Consider the following 23,185-nt stretch of genomic DNA (forward strand, 5'->3'; position numbering starts at 1 on the left):
CGCGCGTTTGTCTATCACTCAATGTGTAGCCAGTTGATGTGATAACCGTCTTGTGGGTTAACAGAAATACTTTCCCCAAAACCTTGTCAATGAAATGTTAACTGCAAAGTAGGCTTACCTGGCAGAAGTATATAATATGTTATTTGCAAACTTGAAATGAGTAGCAGCAGTACAGAACCATCGCTAGACCGGCACATTAGACGGCACATTACTCACTCGCTAGATATGCAATTAAGGGGGATTACACTCAAAAAACAAAATGTGTTAGTTTTCTTCCAGACCAAAAACAAAGTATTCTGATGTGATTTAAGCATTGACATGGACTCAGAACATCCAATTTCATTGTTTCTCTATGAACAATTGTAATTTTGAGTGTGACATTTTTTTTTCTTTCTAAAACCTGGAAAAATAAAACTGAAAAAACCTAATTTGGGAAAATATTAAACATAATTTGGGAGAAAAAATCTCTGCTTTTATAAGGCCCCACTTAGAGTTTTTTAATAACCATTAGTTTACCAGGTGTATTGACAGAAAACATAGTGCACTACTTTCTCTTGTACACTAAAGACCCGGGGAAGAGTTGTAGGGGAGAGGAGAAGAATGTGTCTATTTGAAAAGTAGAAAAAAATGAGTAGCTCGCGTCATGTTTCATTTTTTAAAAGTAGCTCTCATGCTAGAAAAGGTTGGAGACCCCTGATTTAGAATGCCTGAAGCGTGAATGCGTGTGCGTGTGCGTGTGTGTGTGTGTGTGTGTGTGTGTGTGTGTGTGTGTGTGTGTGCGTGTGTGCGCAGAAGTGTTAAACTTCAAATGGAAAAATCTTTCTTTAGGGCCAAATTCTAGCAAAAAAAAAAATTATGATGAAATGCGATTAACTACAGAAAATCATGCGATTAATGGTTTGACAGCCCTACTAAAGACCAATCCCAATATCACGTGTTGTGGATAACCATTAAGATATAAATACATTAACATGTGTGACATAGAATGTAAATGGTATTGTGCAGCCAGCCAAAATAATTAAGGTATTTTCTTTTTTGAAAAAGAATAACGCCAACATCTGTTATTTACAAGAAACTCCCCTATCACTAGTGCTGTCACGATACCAGAATGTTGACTTCGATACCAGGTTTAGTATATCAAAATACTCGATACCATCACGATACTCGATACCAAAATGATACCAAAACGATACCACAGCAAAAAAAGAAGGCATATTGGTCAAAGCTACAGAATGGCACTTGATCCAGACAGATAAACTCAGCTACTGCTCTGTTCAATCGTTGTTGTTTTTTTTTAGTTCAATATCATTACATTTTGATTTTTTTTACCTCAACATTTTTCAGACAGCCATGTATGCATTAATTAATTAATGATATAATCAAACAATCCATTTGACATTGTTTTTACCAACATAAACTACATCTATTTGAATGGTAAATCTCTATTGATAAACTGAATAAATATTTTAGGCCTATCCAAAATACAGGTGAATGCATATGCAATAGGATTGTGTTGGGTTATTGAGCTTGTTCTGGTTTATTTCATTTTTACATTTTAGTCATTTAGCAGACACTCTTATCCAGAGCGACTTACAGTTTAGTGAGAGCATACATTTTCATACTGGCCCCCGTGGGAAACAAACCCACAACCCTGGCGTTGCAAGCGCCATAATCTACAAACTGAGCTACAGGGGACCTCTCATTACATTGGGCTACAGATGACAAACAATCTGTTTCCCTTCCATTTGGGAGTTATTTTATTGTACTCATCAACAACATTTGCATAGAAGTAGCTTATTTTTTTTTTAAAAATGTGTGATGTCTCTTTCACCAGTAATGACTTTATTCACCATAATCTTTGGGAGAGGGGAAAGACTATAAGTACACAGCTGACTAGCAAAAACCTAAAACGGACCCTTACCTTAACCCTAACCTTAACCAAACCCTTAAACTTGACCCTAACCCTTACCCTAACCGTAACCTAATTTTGATAAATTCTGAAATGAAATATCGTTTTGGGCATCATGCGTGTCCTTATAGCCTTTTCCTTGGGAGAGATGTGAGAGAGACTGAATAAGTGAATGAATAAAGGTTTTGGTGGCAATCAGCTTTGAAATCAACAGATTTTGCATTATGGTTTGCATTATGGTTATCATAAGTAAAGTACTAGGGTAGTGAATTAATGTTAGCTTTAGCTGTCAGCTAGCAAGGAAAGTTAGCCTACAAAGCTGGAAGCTACCCATATCTTTTTCCATTGTAAAGTGTTATAGCCAGGACATTGTTTTGCAGACAGTAATTAACAGTGTGTTAACTTCTGTGCAGCATGAGTGGGGCGCTAACATGATGCAGCCCAGACTCCCAGTGCAGGCTAGCAATGAGTAAGTGGAGCAGGCGCGATGCGCGCTATAATAAGGGGTCGGCTGCACTGATAGACAAGCTTGATCCGTGAGACACATTTGACAGAAGTATTGAAAGTAACAAAAATTCTAGTACCGAACCGTTTTTCATGTTCTAGTATCGAAAAAGTACAGAAGTTTCGGTATATAATGCAACACTACCTATCACCAATAGAAAGTTTACCTTTAATTGTAAAAGGAAACCTGGCACAAGAAAAAGTCACTTTACTGAATTGCTATTTCCCAAATGAAGACAAACCAAAGTTCATTAACGACCTTACACTGTAAGTAAGCATTTCACTGTAAGGTCTGCACCTCTTGTATTCAGCGCATGTGACAAATAAAAATTTATTTGAATATACAAAACATTAAGAACACCTGCTCTTTCCATGACATAGACTGACCAAGTGAATACAGGTAAAAGCTATGATCCCTTATTGATGTCACTTGTTAAATCCACTTCAATCAGGTTAGATAAAAGGGAGGAGACAGGATAAAGAAGGATGTTTAAGCCTTGAGACAATTGAAACATGGATTGTGTATGTGTGCCATTCAGAGGGTGAACGAGCAAGACAAAACATGTAAGTGCCTTTGAACGGCGTGTGGTAGTAGGTGCCAGGTGCACCGGTTTGTGTCAAGAACTGCAACACTGCTGGGTTTTTCACGCTCAAAAGTTTCCCGTGTGTATCAAGAATGGTCCACAACTCAAAGGACTTCCAGCCAACTTGACACAACTGTGGGAAGCATTGGAGTCAACATGGGCCAGCATCCTCGTGGAATGCTTTCGGGGGGTGCAACTCAATATTAGGAAGGTGTTCCTAATGTTTGGTATACTCAGTGAATATTAAAACTATCTCAATGTAACATTCATATTATATGGGGTTGTGACTTTAACTGTGTGCTGGATGCAACACTAGACAAGTCATCAGCTAAACTACACTGCTCAAAAAAATAAAGGGAACACTATAATAACACATCCTAGATCTGAATGAATAAAATAATCTAATTAAATACTTTTTTCTTTACATAGATAAATGTGCTGACAACAAAATCACACAAAAATTATCAATGGAAATCAAATGTATCAACCCATGGAGGTCTGGATTTGGAGTCACCCTCAAAATTAAAGTGGAAAACCACACTACAGGCTGATCCAACTTTGATGTAATGTCCTTAAAACAAGTCAAAATGAGGCTCAGTAGTGTGTGTGGCCTCCACGTGCCTGTATGACCTCCCTACAACGCCTGGGCATGCTCCTGATGAGGTGGCGGATGGTCTCCTGAGGGATCTCCTCCCAGACCTGGACTAAAGCATCCGCCAACTCCTGGACAGTCTGTGGTGCAACGTGGCGTTGGTGGATGGAGCGAGACATGATGTCCCAGATGTGCTCAATTGATTCAGGTCTGGGGAAGCAGGCGGGCCAGTCCATAGCATCAATGCCTTCCTCTTGCAGGAACTGCTGACACACTCCAGCCACATGAGGTCTAGCATTGTCTTGCATTAGGAGGAACCCAGGGCCAACCGCACCAGCATATGGTCTCACAAGGAGTCTGAGGATCTCATCTCGGTACCTAATGGCAGTCAGGCTACCTCTGGCGAGCACATGGAGGGCTATGCGGCCCTCCAAAGAAATGCCACCCCACACCATGACTGACCCACCGCCAAACCGGTCATGCTGGAGGATGTTGCAGGCAGCAGAACGTTCTCCACGGCGTCTCCAGACTCTGTCACGTCTGTCACATGCGCTCAGTGTGAACCTGCTTTCATCTGTGAAGAGCACAGGGCGCCAGTGGCGAATTTGCCAATCTTGGTGTTCTCTGGCAAATGCCAAATGTCCTGCACGGTGTTGGGCTGTAAGCACAGCCCCCACCTGTGGACGTCGGGCCCTCATACCACCCTCATGGAGTCTGTTTCTGACCGTTTGAGCAGACACATGCACATTTGTGGCCGCTGGAGGTCATTTTGCAGGGCTCTGGCAGTGCTCCTCCTGCTCCTCCTTGCACAAAGGCGGAGGTAGCAGTCCTGCTGCTGGGTTGTTGCCCTCCTACGGCCTCCTCCACGTCTCCTGATGTACTGGCCTGTCTCCTGGTAGCGCCTCCATGCTCTGGACACTACGCTGACAGACACAGCAAACCTTCTTGCCACAGCTCGCATTGATGTGCCATCCTGAATGAGCTGCACTACCTGAGCCACTTGTGTGGGTTGTAGACTCCGTCTCATGCTACCACTAGAGTGAAAGCACCGCCAGCATTCAAAAGTGACCAAAACATCAGCCAGGAAGCATAGGAACTGAGAAGTGGTCTGTGGTCACCACCTGCAAAACCAGTCCTTTATTGGGGGGTGTCTTGCTAATTGCCTATAATTTCCACCTGTTGTCTATTCCATTTGCACAACAGCATGTGAAATGTATTGTCAATCAGGGTTGCTTCCTAAGTGGACAGTTTGATTTCACAGAAGTGTGATTGACTTGGAGTTACATTGTGTTGTTTAAGTGTTCCCTTTATTTTTTTGAGCAGTGTATATCCTCTTCCTAATATGTCAATGGTATTAAACCATAACATCAAAGAGATGGGTCTATGTGAACTGTTGAGATATAAACATCCAACTGAAAGAGAATACTCCTATTACTCTCATGTCCACAACTTATATTCAAGAATTGACTTTTTTATTGTAAACTTTCCTTTAACTGACTGTGTCTCTGAATGTGAATACCTTCCTAGAATAATTACAGACCATAGCCCAATGTCCTTCATGTTTAAGATCAATCCTCCTATGTCAATAACAAAGACATGGCGAATGAACACAATGTTACTTGGAGATAAAGAGTTTACCTCATATCTCAACACACAGATAGACATGTTTTTGGAAATAAATGTAGACAATGAAGTATGCCCAACTGTTGTCTGGGAAGCTCTTGAAGCTTATATGAGAGGTTGTATCATGTCTTACTCTTCTCATAAGAAAAATAAGACCAATAAAGAATTAGAAATACTAGAACAGAAAATCTACAACTTAGAAAGAAAACACAGCTTAGATAGAAACAGTTGAAAACTTTGAAGCTTGAATATAGCACAATAAACACCCATTCTGCAGAGATTGCTGCCCTGAAATCCAAACAACACTATGATGAGCAAGTTGAAAGTGTGGGGAAATGCTTGCTTGGCAAATTAAGAACTAGAAAGAGGAATGTACCATCCACAACATTAAAGCCTCAGATGGTGGCTTGACAATGGATCCTTCTGAAATTAACTCAGTCTTTTATATTTTTTATCATGAACTGTATCAAACCGATATCAAAAGTTCAAAGAAAGATTTCCTTAATAAGGCCAATTTACCAATTATAAGTGAACCAGAGAAAATTAATATGGATATAAACATTTCCCTAGATAAACTGGTGGAGGTCATCAATAATCTACAAAATAGGAAATCTCCTGGTATTGGTGGATTCCCAGTGGAATTTTATAGACACTATAAACTATAATTACTAAAGCCTATGGGACTTATGCTCACATCAGCTCTAGAGGAAAATGAACTTTCCCAATCACTGTTTGGCTACAATCACCCTACTTAAAAAGCGAGATAAGGATCCATTGTCATGTGGTTCCTTCCGCCCAGTATCACTTTTGGATGTGGATTACAAAATCATTGCTAAAGGTATTGGCTTTCGCATAGAAATGGTAAAACAAAAGTTGATTCACTCAGATCAAACCGGGTTCAGACAATCTCTGCCAATTTTTCAATATAATCCATCATACCGGGAACTTAAACGTTCCAAAAGTAGCAGTTTCATTAGATGCTGAAAAAGTGTTCGATAGAGTGGAATGGCCATATTTGGTGGCTGTCGTAAAAAAGTTTCATTTTGGTCTGGTATTTATTTCCTGGATTTAGTTTTTGTAATAAATCCCCCAAATCAGATATAAGAACAAATTGACAAATCTCAGATCCATTTAAGTTATCAAATCAAATCAAATCAAATTTTATTGGCCACATGCGCCGAATACAACAGGTGCAGACATTACAGTGAAATGCTTACTTACAGCCCTTAACCAACAGTGCATTTCTATTTAACAAGAAAAGTAAAAATAAACAACAACAAAAAAAAGTGTTGAGAAAAAAAGAGCAGAAGCAAAATAAAATAACAGTAGGGAGGCTATATATACAGGGGGGTACCGGTGCAGAGTCAATGTGCGGGGGCACCGGCTAGTTGAGGTAGTTGAAGTAATATGTACATGTGGGTAGAGTTAAAGTGACTATGCATAAATAATTAACAGGAGGGACAAGACAAGGATGCCCCCTGTCTAGTTATTTATTTGCTTTATCCACGGAACTCCTGGCATCAATCATCAGAACTCATGGCTCAATCTGGGGAATAGAGATTGGTGGAGAACAACATGTGATATCATTTTATGCAGATTACATTTTACTGTATTTATCTGAACCAGAACTTTCTCTGTCATTTATTTTGCCAATGTTGGCCACATGGTGCTGTATCAGGATTCAAAGTGAATTGGGAGAACACTAAAACGAATTATGACTTTTCAAGCTTGGAAAGTAGATTTCTATGTTAGGTAGGGTCAACATAATGAACAATTACCAAGATTGATGTATTTATTCCAAGCCTTACCAGTTTCAATTCCATCCAACTTCTTTAAGAAAATAAATGGCCTACTCTCCAACTTCATTTGGAATGGAAAGACCTCAAGAGTCAAATTTAATATTTTACACCTACTTTATAGAGCTGGAGGTGTTGCACTACCTCATATGGAAATGCATTACTGGGCCGCACAACTGTGTTCACTTAAACAAGGGACAGCAGACTATCATTGTGCTTGGAGGAGTATTGAAGCCATACATGTAATACCCTATGATTTAAAATGTACTCTCTACTTTGGGTCCAAGGCTTTAAAGAAAAAAACTGATAATCCAATGATTGTCAATTCCATTCGTATTTGAGAAAATGTACATAAATTCATGAAATGGAACGAACCCATATCGCCAGGCACCCCTATTTGGAACAACCCCACATTACCGCCAGCATTTAATGACAACACCTTTAAGTCCTGGTTCCAAAGTGGCATCATGAATTTTGAGCATATGCACTATGATGGCTCCCTACTGTCATTCAATCAAATACGAGAAAAATGTGGGTTATCCAAGGCCAATTTCTTTAAGTTCTTACAACTAAGAAATCGTATTCAATCGCTTCAACATAATCTGGATGAACCTAAAGCTGCTATGCCAGAGAAGTTGATTGCCAAGTTATATCAAGGGTTGATTGAATCTCTACCTGATAGCTCAGAACCTATGAGGAAAAAATGGAAACAGATCTGAACGAAGAAATTGATGAGAACTATTGGTCACAGATATAGTATGTGAAAATGTTCATACCTGCTTCTACAACTTTAGACATGAATTATTGCAATTCAAGATAATCCATATGATTTACTACACTCCTGCCAGAATGCATGTAATGCACCCAGAAATGTCACATCTCTGTTGGAGATGCAGAAAGCACAGAGGAACCCTGTTATATATGCTGTGGTCCTGTGACAAACTGACACCATTTTGGGATAATGTCTGTGCCATTATATCATTGTGTTGGAATTTATATCCATCCATCTCCACAATCATGTTTGTTGGAAAATATATATCAAAGAAGGTTTTGTAAGCTAGATCTTATTGCTGCAAAAAATTTATAGCTATCATTTGGAAAGCATCACACTCACCTTCAATAATGAACTGGAGGGCTGAACTATGTACAGTGAAAAAATATATAAACGCAACATGACACAATTTCAAAGATTTTACTGAGTTATAGTTCATAAGGAAATCAGTCAATTGAAATAAATTCCTTAGGCCCTAATCTATGGATTTCACATGACTGGGAATACAGAGATGTATATTTTCATCACAGATACCTAAAAAAGTAGGGGCCTGGATCAGAAAACCAGTCAGTTTCTAGTTTGACCACCATTTGCCTCATGCAGCGTGACACATCTCCTTCACATAGAGTTGATCAGGCTGTTGATTGTGGCCTGTGGAATGTTGTCCCACTATTCTTCAATGGTTGTGCGAAGTTGCTGGATATTGGCGGAAACTGGAACACGCTGTCATACATGTTGATCCAGAGCATTCCAAACATGCTCAATGGGTGACATGTCTGGTGATTATGCAGGCCATGGAAGAACTGGGACATGTTCAGCTTCCAGGAATTGTGTACAGATCCTTGCGACATGGGGCTGTGCATTATCATGCTGAAACATGAGGTGATGGCGGTGTAAGAATGGCATGACAATGGGCCTCAGGATCTCGTCACGGTATCTCTGTGCATTCAAATTGCCATTGATAAAATGCAATTGTGGTCGTTGTCCGTAGCTTATGACTGCCCATACCATAACCCCACTGCCACCATGGGGCGCTCTGTTCACAACGTTAACATCAGCAAACCGCTCACCCACACGACGCCATCTGTCCGGTACAGTTGAAACCAGGATTCATCTGTGAAGACCACACTTCTTCAGCATGCCAGTGGCCATCAAAGGTGAGCATTTCCCACTGAAGTCGGTTACGATGCCGAACTGCAGTCAGGTCCTGGTAAGGACGACGAGCACGCAGAAGAGCTTCCCTGAGACGGTTTCTGACTGTTTGTGCAGAAATTCTTCGGTTGTGCAAACCCAGAGTTTCATCAGCTGTCTGGGTGGCTGGTCTCAGACGATCTCGCAGGTGAAGAAGCCGGATGTGGAAGGGCTGGCTTGGTTACACGTAATCTGCGGTTTTGAGGCCGGCGTGCCAATTGCACGCTCCCTCAAAACTTGAGACATCTGTGGCATTGTGTTGTGTGACAAAACTGCACATTTTAGAGTGGCCTTTAATTGTTCCCAGCACAAGGTGCACCTGTGTAATGATTATGCTGTTTAATCAGCTTCTTGATATGCCAAACCTGTCATGTGGATGGTTTGTCTTGGTATAGGATAAATGCTCACTAACAGGGATGTAAACAAATTCGTGCACAAAATTTGAGAGAAAAAAGCTTTTTGTGCGTATGTAAAATGTCTGTAATCTTTTATTTTAGCTCATGAAACATGGGACCAACACTTTACATGTTGCGTTTATATTTTTGTTCAGTATAGTTACGTTCCACTAGATTCTTTGTTTTATAAAGTCAAGCAGAAAGAAGACATGTTTGACAAAATCTGGAAACCTTATGTTGACCATTTTAAAGAATGTAACAGTTCCATATGATAGAAATGAGAACCCCAGCAACCTAATTTGATATAATAAAAAAAGCTACTGTGTATTTCTGTGTATTCATAAACAAATATGGGTATGTTGTAATATGTATTTTTTGTGTTGTGTTATTTCTGTTTATTTGTATTTAATTTCTGCTTTGTTGTTTATACTTACTGTATTATTTAAACTTTACCGTAAAAACAAATTCTTCAAACTTAATTAAATACATCAAATAGTTTGTGTGGGTGGGGTGGGGTATAGGGAGGGGGTGGGAAAGGGATATACGGTATGTATTGACATTGTATACATTTTAAATGTCCAATTATATGCCATGGAAAAACAATACAAATAAATTATAAGAAAATATATAATAATAATCAAGTGCAATTGTTCTGCGCTGTGACAAAGTTCTTACAAACAGTCAGTGTGTCTCAGGTGTTAACAGGGTCAATATTCATTTTTAATTAGCAAAGGGCAAATAATCAATCAGTCTACTCCAGCATAACAGTCATGCTACAGACAAACTGATAACTCCTAAATGATGGGACTCAATCATGTTCTATACCATTGAACCAATGCGTCGAAGCCCTGAACCCGAGGTGGAGGATTGGCTTCATATCCACAGTGAATAGGATTCAGAGACAGTCAATGGATGTTGACTAGTCCAACAGTCAATGGATGTTCTCATGTTGGGATATAAGGGCTGCATTCCAAATTGCACTCTATTCCCTGTTTAGTGCACTATAAAGTGAATAGGGTGCCATTTGGGACACAGCCAAAGATAATGTTCTCAGCCCCTCTACTGTGTATCCCTCCTTCCTGCAGAAACATCCCTGTGAAATGTTAAGGTTAATTTAGAGATCATTTGATTTGCTCATTTAGTTCAGGACGACACGTATCCAATATCTGAACTGATAGGTAAGGATGTACTTCCCTAGCTCACTGGCTATTCACACTGATATATTTTGTCATTTTAAGTGATTTATACCTAACTACGTTTGGTTTCTTGCAGATACAATGTGGACTCCAGAAGTTCAAATATTTCAAAATTTGTAAGTGTCTCCCCTCACAGTATAAAACACGTTGTTAATGTTAAATTGTTAATCATGCCATCGTGGCCCAATACTGACAGTACAGAGGAACTATAATTATCAGAAGGAAGCTTGTTGTCTTTGTATGAATACAATAGTCTACAATATTCTATTCTATATTTGACCTCTGACTGTGTTCTATTCCCTTTGTGCTCAACAAAATACGGGAGCGCAGAAGGTTAGTATTGATGCACCTAGTAAATACATTTACAGCTGTAATGTCAGTCATTATGGCGTGTTTTGTAACGTCTCCTTATTTGTATTTAGAGACAGCCATTCATGATGTGAGATTGGTGTGATTTTCTGTACTTCTGTTGTCACTTGTCCAATCTCTGTGGTGTTTTTTTTGTTCCAATCAACCATAGTATCATTAAGCCATCCCATTATATCAAACACTCAGGTAAAGCACTTTGAGAGACGACGTCAAAGCCAAAGCTACCGTACGCTAGTTGCATTTTGAAACAGCATAATGTACATTTTACATTTTAGTTATTTAGCAGACGCTCTTATCCAGAGCAACTTACAGTTAGTGAGTGCATACCTTTTTTATTTTTCATACTGTAGTGTATGTAATGTAGTGTGTCAGAGATCTCTGTTGCTGTTCTTGGGCCAGTGTTTTTATTTGCTTTGCCATGTCTGTGCTTCTCAATGTCCCCATCTGCTTTTCTGTGTTGTGTGGGCAGATATAACCCCAGCTTGAAATGTTAGTTTGGTAAAAACAACTTTGGACAATGAGATGTATCGGGTTTATAAGATACACCTGATAGATTTGATCATTTTAACCTTTTTGATAACATACTGTATGTCCATAATAAAATGCTGCGTTTTCAGTGTCTTCAGCCACTTTGTATATGATATGTATGTACTGTATTCTACTGTATTTCATTCAATGAAAAGCTGACATTGCTCGTCCTAATATTTATATATTTCCATTCTTTTACTTTTAGATTTGTGTGTATTGTTGTGAATTGTTAGATACTACTGCACTGTTGGAGCTAAGAACACAAGCATTTCGCTACACCTGCAATAACATCTGCTAAATATGTGTATGTGAATGATACAATTTGATTTGATTTGATTTGGATCACTTAGCTTTCAACCTGGCATGTGTGATGCCTTAGCTGTATTACTTCTTACTCAGAATGATAAAGCATTGTATGTACGGTACTACAATGAACTGCCTTGCTGTCAGAAGGGTCAAATGACTAACCCCAGGCTCTCTGCACTAGGACTTCCTGGGTCAGACATTCTGCACTCTGGGGGAGATCATTGGCTCCCCGGGCGGACGGCTGGAGAAGAGCCTCTCGTAAGTCTAACCCACTCTCTCTCCCACTATCCATCACACCATTACAGGCCTAATGAAGTGAGAACTGGCCCATACAGTGAGGGAAAAAAGTATTTGATCCCCTGCTGATTTTGTACGTTTGCCCACTGAAAAAGAAATGATCAGTCTATCATTTTAATGGTAGGTTTATTTGAACAAGAAAAACGCATGTCAAAAATGTTATAAATTGATTAGCATTTTAATGAGGGAATGGTACCTCTCTCTGGCTGGATGTCATGGCCCATGTGAATGGCAAATGTGGCTCGGTCTTGAGGGAGGACTATCTGTCTGTAGATTGGAAATGGAGCACAGCACTGTAGATGAACTGTAAACGTTGACATTTAATTATGGTATAAACCCATGGCAATATTCCATACTCTATAGCCTCAGAAAGAGACTAGTGAAAAAGCATAGATTGCCGAAGCACCTCTGGTGCACGACATCCTAACATCTTGTAATCAACTTCTTGATACCGTAATTTTGTGCGCAAAAAAATTATGTGCTGTTTGCATTTATGTTATGAGTTCATCAGCTGGAAAATGTTAATTACAGAATAGCAGACTGAGTGCACTTAGCTTTTTGTCTGTGTGTTTGTGTGGAGGTATTTATGTTCTTATTTGGAGGCGTATGGAGCGACAACACATCAACAACATTTGTAAATACCGATCATGTTTTATTTCTCAGGAACAGACTCCTAAAACAGAGGCCATTCATTGACTTTACACATGACCATGGGAGCCAATGTTCTCTATTACAATAAAAGATCCCATTGGCCATCTTCATCCATTTCTCTATTTATACGTGTTCAAGCTTATCGTCCCCATGAAGCCATCACTGTGTATCTCCCAGTTCAAGCCTTGTTAGACCTGACGAGAGAGAGAGAGAGAGAGAGAGAGAGAGAGAGAGAGAGAGAGAGAGAGAGAGAGAGAGAGAGAGAGAGAGAGAGAGAGAGAGAGAGAGAGAGAGAGAGAGAGAGATGCACGCACTTTCTCTATTGGCAAGATAAAAATGTGCTCTGCCAGCTTGGCGTTACCAGAGTAAAGCGACCCTGTGGCTGTGCACACATGCATGCACGCAGGCACACTCACCAATGGTCCTGCTCACATACTGACACATTCTGAAAAGTAAAGCATGCAAATTGCATCCTCCATCACAAACTAAAAGTCTTGTTCAAACAGAAATGATTTGCCAATGACATGTCATTTTGAGAATCCTTTAGAAATGCTTCACCCTGAAGAAAACCCTTGCTTTCAACAATAAAAACAATCATAATTCAGCCTGTATGGTTGGTCACTCAAAAGACCACCATTTTAGACCAACAATGGATGAAGCTACAAAGATGCCGAGAGCAGCGAAGGAAAAATATGTGGGTTTTGTTCCAAAATCTGCCATTCTCCCTACTCGACTCTCTGGCATTTAGAAGGCCACATTCCTGGGAGACATGTAGCAAGCTGTGACAGAGAGAGAGAGAGAGAGAGAGGGACAGATACAGAATAACCAACAGCAGACAGAGCCTGCATCCCAGAGGGCATCTGTAATGACAAAGCCTGGAGACAACTCCTCTATGTGTTTAGTGTGTTTCACATGAATGTCAAAACAACCCCAAACACACATCCTCCCTGCAACATTTACCTGGAATTAACTCTGCAAATAGCACTGCTGGGTGGTCTGAAAAGTCATAGTCAATCGATCAATAATATAAAAATACTCTTAGCAAAGAAAATTATATATAATTTACAATCTGTAGAAACTATGAGAATAGAAAGGTTCATAACTTTTGTGAAACATCACAGCACAGTTAAAAAATATATGGCAAATACAAATCAAAACGGGATGGTCTTCAGAGATACAGTTGAAGTCGGAAGTTTACATACACTTAGGTTGGAGTCATTAAAACTCGTTTTTCAACCACTCCACAAATTTCTTGTTAACAAACTATAGTTTTGGCAAGTTGGTTAGGACATCTACTTTGTGCGTGACACAAGTAATTTTTCCAACAATTGTTTACAGACAGATTATTTCACTTATAATTCACTGTATCACAATTCCAGTGGGTCAGAAGTTTACATACACTAAGTTGACTGTGCCTTTAAACAGCTTGGAAAATTCCAGAAAATGATGTCATAGCTTTAGAAGCTTCTGATAGGCTAATTTACATAATTTTAGTCAATTGGAGGTGTACCTGTGGATGTATTTCAAGGCCTACCTTCAAACTCAGTGCCTCTTTGCTTGACATCATGAGACAATCAACAGAAATCAGCCAAGACCTCAGAAAATAAATTGTAGACCTCCACAAGTCTGGTTCATCCTTGGGAGCTATTTCCAAACGCCTGAAGGTACCACGTTCATCTGTACAAACAATAGTATGCAAGTATAAACACCATGCCATCATACCGCTCAGGAAGGAGACGCGTTCTGTCTCCTAGAGATTAACGTACAATGGCGCGAAAAGTGCAAATCAATCCCAGAACAGCAGCAAAGGACCTTGTGAAGATGCTGGAGGAAACAGGTACAAAAGTATCTATATCCACAGTAAAACGAGTCCTATATCGACATAACCTGAAAGGCCGCTCAGCAAGGAAGAAGCCACTGCTCCAAAACCGCCATAATAAAGCCAGACTACGGTTTGCAACTGCACATGGGGACAAAGATTGTACTTTTTGGAGAAATGTCCTCTGGTTTGATGAAACTAAAATAGAACTGTTTGGCCATAATGACCATAGTTATGTTTGGAGAAAAAGGGGGTAGCTTGCAAGCCGAAGAACACAATCCCAACCGTGAGGCACGGGGGTGGCAGCATCATGCTGTGGGGGTGCTTTGCTGCAGGAAGGACTGGTGCACTTCACAAAATAGATGGCATCATGAGGAAGGAAAATGATGTGGATATATTGAAGCAATATCTCAAGACATCAGTCAGGAAGTTAAAGCTTGGTCGCAAATGTGTCTTCCAAATGGACAATGACCCCAAGCTTACTTCCAAAGTTGTGGCAAAATGACTTAAGGACAACAAAGTCAAGGTATTGGAGTGGCCATCACAAAGCCCTGACCTCAATCCTATAGAAAATGTGTGGTCAGAACAGAAAAGGCGTGTGCGAGCAAGGAGGCCTACAAATTTGACTCAGTTACACCAGTTCTGTCAGGAGGAATAGGCCAAAATTCACCCAACTTATTGTGGGAAGCTTGTGGAAGGCTACCTGAAACATTTGACCCAAGTTAAACAATTTAAAGGCAATGCTACCAAATACTAATTGAGTGTATGTAAACTTCTGACCCACTGGGAATGTGATGAAAGAAATAAAAGCTGAAATAAATAATTCTCTCTACTATTACTCTGACATTTCACATTCTTTAAATAAAGTGGTGATCCTAACTGACCTAAGACAGGGAATTTTTACTAGGATTAAATGTCAGGAATTATGAAAACCTGAGTTTAAATGTATTTGGCTAAGGTGTATGTAAACTTCCGACTTCAACTGTAGATGGGAGGGGTTGACGGGAGCTGAAGGGTGGGACAAAAAAAACGAATGTAAGATATACTGTGTCTGTAAAATGTATATAGGTTCAGAACTTTTGTGAAACATCACAGCACAGTTGAAAAATATATGGTCTTCAGAGATAGAAGGGAGGGGTTAAGGGGAGGATGGGACTAAAAACAAACAAAAGATAACTAATGTACAGTGGGGAAAAAAAGTATTTAGTCAGCCACCAATTGTGCAAGTTCTCCCACTTAAAAAGATGAGAGAGGCCTGTAATTTTCTTCATAGGTACACGTCAACTATGACAGACAAATAGAGAATTTTTTTCCCAGAAAATCACATTGTAGGATTTTTAATGAATTTATTTGCAAATTATGGTGGAAAATAAGTATTTGGTCACCTACAAACAAGCCAGATTTCTGGCTCTCACAGACCTGTAACTTCTTCTTTAAGAGGCTCCTCTGTCCTCCACTCGTTACCTGTATTAATGGCACCTGTTTGAACTTGTTATCAGTATAAAAGACACCTGTCCACAACCTCAAACAGTCACACTCCAAATTCCACTATGGCCAAGACCAAAGAGCTGTCAAAGGACACCAGAAACAAAATTGTAGACCTGCACCAGGCTGGGAAGACTGAATCTGCAATAGGTAAGCAGCTTGGTTTGAAGAAATCAACTGTGGGAGCAATTATTAGGAAATGGAAGACATACAAGACCCCTGATAATCTCCCTCGATCTGGGGCTCCACGCAAGATCTCACCCCGTGGGGTCAAAATGATCACAAGAACGGTGAGCAAAAATCCCAGAACCACACGGGGGGACCTAGTGAATGACCTGCAGAGAGCTGGGACCAAAGTAACAAAGCCTACCATCAGTAACACACTACGCCGCCAGAGACTCAAATCCTGCAGTGCCAGACGTGTCCCCCTGCTTAAACCAGTACATGTCCAGGCCCGTCTGAAGTTTGCTAGAGTGCATTTGGATGATCCAGAAGAGGATTGGGAGAATGTCATATGGTCAGATGAAACCAAAATATAACTTTTTGGTAAAAACTCAACTGTTTGGAGGACAAAGAATGCTGAGTTGCATCCAAAGAACACCATACCTACTGTGAAGCATGGGGGGTGGAAACATCATGCTTTGGGGCTGTTTTTCTGCAAAGGGACCAGGACGACTGATCTGTGTAAAGGAAAGAATGAATGGGGCCATGTATCGTGAGATTTTGAGTGAAAACCTCCTTCCATCAGCAAGGGCATTGAAGGTGAAACGTGGCTGGGTCTTTCAGCATGACAATGATCCCAAACACACCGCCCGGGCAACGAAGGAGTGGCTTCGTAAGAAGCATTTCAAGGTCCTGGAGTGGCCTAGCCAGTCTCCAGATCTCAACCCCATAGAAAATCTTTGGAGGGAGTTGAAAGTCCGTGTTGCCCAGCGACAGCCCCAAAACATCACTGCTCTAGAGGAGATCTGCATGTAGGAATGGGCCAAAATACCAGCAACAGTGTGTGAAAACCTTGTGAAGACTTACAGAAAACGTTTGACCTGTGTCATTGCCAACAAAGGGTATATAACAAAGTATTGAGAAACTTTTGTTATTGACCAAATACTTATTTTCCACCATAATTTGCAAATACATTGATTAAATATCCTACAATGTGATTTTCTGGATTTTTTTTCCTCATTTTGTCTGTCATAGTTGACGTGTACCTATGATGAAAATTACAGGCCTCTCTCATCTTTTTAAGTGGAAGAACTTGCACAATTGGTGGCTGACTAAATACTTTTTTTCCCCACTGTATAAGATACTGTGTCCGTAAAATGTATATTGTATGTATAAGCTGGAAGTACAAGCCTAAGTGTTGTTGTCCATTAGTTTACTCCAATTAGGGGAAGGGTGGTAGGGTTAGGGGAAAATAATAAAGGAAAATATATTTAAAATATATATATATATTTAAAATAATATATATATTTATAAAATATATATATAAGGCTGGATTGGAAATGATGCAGACAATTACATTGATAGAAGCAAAAATCTAGTTGCAAAAAAATAAAAATAAACATCCTCCCAGCGTTGCCTTTATACCACACACTCCCCTGAGAGTGAGAGGAGGAGGAGAGCCTATACAAAATGCCTGGCGATGGCCTCCGCCTCCTCTTTTTGTAGGTCACTGTTTTGAGAACGGAATATCATGCTGTGGAGGAAGAAGCACTTCTCTACCACTTACCTGTTGGTTTCTATGGTAACTGAAGAGGACTGTAAGCTCCATAGTGTAAAAGTATGATTGGGCAAATACATTTCATTTTCCCCTTTTAGAAGATAAGATAGGTGCTCTACAAGACATTGCATGATGGTCGTATTTTTATCTGTAAGATTTGGTGTGGAGAGCGTACCTCATGCTTCCACAATTTCACACCTGCTGCGAGTTCACGTACACACACACACTCACACACACCCACTTACACACACACACACACACACACACACACACACACACACACAAAACTGTGATTAAGGTTTTACTGTGTATTATGATTTACACACTTTACACTGCCCCATACACCAAGTTGGGAAACTCTAATTTGCATACATGATGTAGGTGTACATACAGTATATGCATAATTGCATATCTATGTAGATTAGCCCTTTGATGTTACGGCTGTTACATTTTCATAATGAGGTTCTGATATGGAGATCAACCACAATGCAGCTCTGAAATACACTACATGAACCAAAAGTATGAGGACACCTGCTCATCGAACATCTTATTCCAAAATCATGGGCATTAATATGGAGTTGGTCCGCCCTTTGCTGCTATAACAGCCTCCACTCTTCTGGGAAAGCTTTCCACTAGATGTTGGAACATTGCTGCGGGGACTTGATTCCATTCAGCCACAAGAGCATTAGTGAGGTAGGGCACTGATGTTGGGCGATTAGGCCTGGCTCACAGTCGGCGTTCCAATTCATCCCAAAGGTGTTCGATGGGGTTGAGGTTAGGGCTCTGTGCAGACCAGTCAAGTTCTTCTTCTGTTGTCTCTGATTGGGAACCATACTTAGGCAGCCTGTTTGGCACAGTGTATTGTGGGATCTTGTTCCGTGTATGGTTAGTGTTTGTTACCAAGGACGTCACGTATCGTTTTGTTGTTTTTGTTTGTGTGGTGAATATAATAAAGTATGTTCGCATTCCACGCTGCGCATTGGTCTACTCCTTTCGACGATCGTGACAGAAGATCCCACCAATACTGGACCAAGCAGCGTGTTTCGGAGCTAACGCCGGGTAAGGAGATGGAGAAGTTGGCGATGGCCCAGGTGGGCCAATGGTGGTCCTGGGAGGACATGTTCGAGGGCAAAGGACCATGGGCAAAGGTTAAAGCCTTGGCGAGAGAGGAGGTACGGCGCCAACAGTGTCGTCGTCGGACAGGCGAGAGGCACCCACAATAAATGTTTAGGGGGGGGCACATGGCATGGGCGACGGGGCTGCTGGAGGCAGATAAAGGGCGAGTTTGTGGACGAGGAGAGAAGGCCACCGGGTTACGGGAGGTATTGAAGTGTGTTGCCAGTCCGGTCCGGCCCATTCCTGATCCCCGTATAAGGCCAGTGGTGTGTGTTCCTAGTGCGGTCCGGCCTGTTCCTGTCCCTCGCACCAAGCCTATGGTGCGCGTCGTCAGCCCGGTCCGGCCTGTTCCTGCCCCTCGCACCAAGCCAATAGTGCGCGTTGCCAGCCCGGCCCGGCCTGTTCCTGCTCCCCGCACCAAGCCAATGGTGCGCGTCGCCAGCCCGGCCCGGCCTGTTCCTGCTCCCCGCACCAAGCCTATGGTGCGCGTCGCCAGCCCGGCCCGGCCTGTTCCCCGCACCAAGCCAATGGTGCGCGTCGCCAGCCCGGCCCGGCCGCTCCTGCTCCCCGCACCAAGCCAGGGGTGCGCGTCGTCAGCCCGGTCCGGCCCATTCCTGCTCCCCGCACCAAGCCTGTGGTGCGCATCGTCAGCCCTGTCCAGCCCGTTCCTGCTCCCCGCACCAAGCCAGGGGTGCGCGTCGTCAGCCCGGTCTGGCCCATTCCTGCTCCCCGCACCAAGCCTGTGGTGCGCATCGTCAGCCCGGTCCGGCCCGTTCCTGCTCCCCGCACCAAGCCAGGGGTGCGCGTCGTCAGCCCGGTCCGGCCCATTCCTGCTTCCCGCATCAAGCCTGGGGTGCGTGTCGTCAGTCCGGCACAGCCCGTGCCCGGTTCACCGGTGCCTGGTCAGGTACCGGTCAGCTGCTCCACACCGGAGCCTAAGCAATCCGCTCCACCGATGTCCTGTCCAGCTCCAGCCAGCAGGGCCAGACCAGACCAGGGGCACTACAGGGGGGTTATTAGAGGGTGGTGGTCATGCCCGGAGCCGGAACCGCCTCCGAGGAGGAATGCCCTCGGAGGCTGTTTGGCACTCGGAGCCTGTTTGGAATGCCCTCGGAGCCTGTTTGGCACAGTGTATTGTGGGATCTTGTTCCGTGTATGGTTAGTGTTTGTTACCAAGGACTTCACGTATCGTTTTGTTGTTTTTGTTCGTGTGGTGAATATAATAAAGTATGTTCTCATTCCACGCTGCGCATTGGTCTACTCCTTTCGACGATCGTGACAAGTGTAGAAATCTCTGGAATCTTCAGCTTAAGAATAGGTTGCTAACCTGTCGCTACTCTTGCTATCCCATTTGCCTAGAGACAGGGGAGGAAGTGACAGGGAGGAGATAGGTTTCTGAAGGGTATCCTTCTCTCCCAGGTCTAATCACATTGAGACATGGTGGGCCTCTAGCTAACAGGATTTCTGCCCTGGTGCTCAGTTGTCTGCTAAAGGGCCTCGATGGCTGTTTCTATGACATAATTAGACGACGTGTCCTGTTTGCTGCTGAAACTGTGACTTCTGTTACCAAGGAAATTTACAGTAATTTGTCATTTTCTCTCCATGTCCAGAACATCCTTGTATATAATCTCAGGATGGTGAAGACGAAAACTCTGTTTTCCACTTAATTTTCAATTTCCTCCCCAATTTACTGCGATTACTCACCATGTGTGATATAACTAGGGTTTCAAAGGGAGTGTATTTTACTGGAATCTTTCGAAGTTTACCAGTAAACTAACAGAATTTAGGTAACTTTCAAGGTTGATATGGAAGTTTATAAAATGACATCTAGTGGCCTTTTTGGGTACTTCAGATTATCATAGGTGTCTGTAATTATCTCTGGCCCTCTGTGTGGCCTTATCACATGTACAAAGATGAAATAATTAAGTAAGATTATTTTTTAATAAAACATTGAATATCAAAGCCATAAAACATTATCCTAAATATAAACCATCAACTAAGTGAATACAATCGGTGTTTAATATGAGGGTTTCATCATCAAATATCTTGTAACTATTTTTATACACACTTTTATTTATTTAACTATGTCAATTTGTATTTGCTGTCAATGTTTTGGCATCAAACTGGTAGCAGTTGTGAAAAAAGTCAATAGTTGGAAGAGTTGTAGAGTTAATGAAAAATAATGCCATTGTTGATTAGATGTGTTTTTTATTAATTAGGTAATTTTCTCTTGAACCTTATGGTCTGTCCACTAGAAACTCATGGACAATATGGATACGGATATAAAGAATGTATACCATATATGAATACATTTTGTAAAAGTTATTCAAGTATAAAATGACCAAAGTTAACATAGATTGTCTATTAATTACCAAAATTACGATAATTTAGGTAAATTACCGATAGCTTTGCAACCCTAGATATAATGAGGGATGCCCAATCTCAGTCAGAATTGCACACTGTTATAGTCTTGCACTGTGCCACCTCTGTAACTCAGTGAGCACTCTATGAGATTGGACATGGTTTGATTGGACAGCTCTGTTATGCAGAAAATACCAATAGGAGAATGTGTGTCAAGGTGGAAGAATGAGGTGGATAGCTGGATAGGTAACCCATCACCATCTTGTACTACTGTGAGACAAGGCCTCTGCTCAGTGTAGGTGATAAGGTGATGTGCTAGGAGGTCGGCCATGTCAGAGAGAGTGATGTGCTGGATGTGGTGAGAGGATGAGCTGCACTAGGGGAGAATCTCAATTGCATTTACTTGATTCCTCACATCCTTCTCAAACCCCATGGGATGAGAAGATCAGAGGTCCCTCCCTTCTAACCTTATCATCGAAAGGGTTTTGAGAAAGAAGCAAGGAGAGATGACGCGAGGAATCAAGGCAATGCAATTGAGATTCTCCCCAGGAGTTCACTCTACTAATGACTGGAGGAGGGGAGTGGAGCGAGCTGTCGCTGGCCCAGAGTTACCCAGATTTTCCCACTGCACAGTAATTGACCAGCTTGCAGGGTTGACCTCGCAAGCCCCTAACTGTCACACAGCCTCACGCTTACCCTCTCTCGCCTTGTCTCCTCTGGCTTTCTCTGCCCTCGCTCTCGCTCGCTATCCTCTCAGTTCATTGAATCGTGCCTTTATTGGAATAAATTGAATCGACAAAGTGAAAGTAAGTTTAAATTAAGTAAAAACAAAAGCTTTAACCTTGATGTGATGGCAACTGCATTAAAGCAGAACAAGAAAGGAAAGACGGCTGTGTTGATGTGCTATGCAGTAAGTGTTGCATGGTTAATGAATGCTGCCTCAATATTCAGAGGAAGAGCGGGGCTGTGACTATATGACTATGTATCATATTGTCATTAGTATTAAAATATCTCTCTCTGTCATTCTCTCCCTCTCTCTTTTGCCTCTCCTTCTCTTTTTCTCTTTCACAGTGGGATTCCTGGGAAGAAGTTAGGGACCATTATCTTCGTGGCGGAGGAGCTCAGTAACTGTAGGGTCAGTATCTGACAAGTCACCTTTTCCCCTCTGAGGCCACAAAAGTCAGCTTATGTTTCAGCCATTGCTGTGGAGAAGGATGCCAGTAAACCCCACCTCAAGAGGGATTATATTGATCCATAATGTCTAAGCTTATTCTTTTACTGGATAATTTTGCCATTCTCATACTGTAGTTGACTCTCAGGAGGGCGGGGACCTCTTTTATCCCATCTCTTTATATTTGCAATATTTTCAAAAAAAGGCTGATGGGTTTGTTCTCTCTTCTCTAAAATGTTTCACTCCGTGATTTGTACATTTCCCTTTGTAGCGCTCCCCTTCACTCACATACACAGACACACATGCTATTATCCCCCAACTCCTTTGTCAAAACCCTACAGTATTAATTACACTCCTTCATTCCAACTCTCAGCATCTCATCCATTTGGTAACAATTGTTTAGCTACATCAGCCCAGATCCCCAAGGCAGCAGCTACTCTTCCTGGGGTCCAGCAAGATTAAGGCAGTTACAGTATATACCATTTAAAATATTACAGTGGGGGAAAAAAGTATTTAGTCAGCCACCAATTGTGCAAGTTCTCCCACTTAAAAAGATGAGAGAGGCCTGTAATTTTCATCATAGGTACACGTCAACTATGACAGACAAAATGAGGAAAAAAAATCCAGAAAATCACATTGTAGGATTTTTAATGAATTTATTTGCAAATTATGGTGGAAAATAAGTATTTGGTCAATAACAAAAGTTTCTCAATACTTTGTTATATACCCTTTGTTGGCAATGACACAGGTCAAACGTTTTCTGTAAGTCTTCACAAGGTTTTCACACACTGTTGCTGGTA

The 23,185-nt window shown here is 41.5% G+C and overlaps 1 protein-coding gene across 1 annotated transcript in view; it reads left to right on the forward strand.

The window, feature by feature from the left end:
• LOC121545915 (copine-9) overlaps window positions 1-23,185 on the forward strand; it is a 65,067-nt gene that overhangs the window by 14,276 nt on the left and 27,606 nt on the right. The window contains exons 2-5 of the mRNA XM_041856833.2: window positions 10,639-10,678; window positions 10,893-10,895; window positions 11,947-12,023; window positions 22,286-22,349. Of these exons, the coding sequence (XP_041712767.2) occupies window positions 10,639-10,678; window positions 10,893-10,895; window positions 11,947-12,023; window positions 22,286-22,349 (184 nt within the window). The remainder of the gene's footprint in view (window positions 1-10,638; window positions 10,679-10,892; window positions 10,896-11,946; window positions 12,024-22,285; window positions 22,350-23,185) is intronic.

This window comes from Coregonus clupeaformis, chromosome 30 (assembly GCF_020615455.1).
Source record: "Coregonus clupeaformis isolate EN_2021a chromosome 30, ASM2061545v1, whole genome shotgun sequence".
In the NCBI taxonomy this organism is placed as follows: domain Eukaryota; kingdom Metazoa; phylum Chordata; class Actinopteri; order Salmoniformes; family Salmonidae; genus Coregonus; species Coregonus clupeaformis.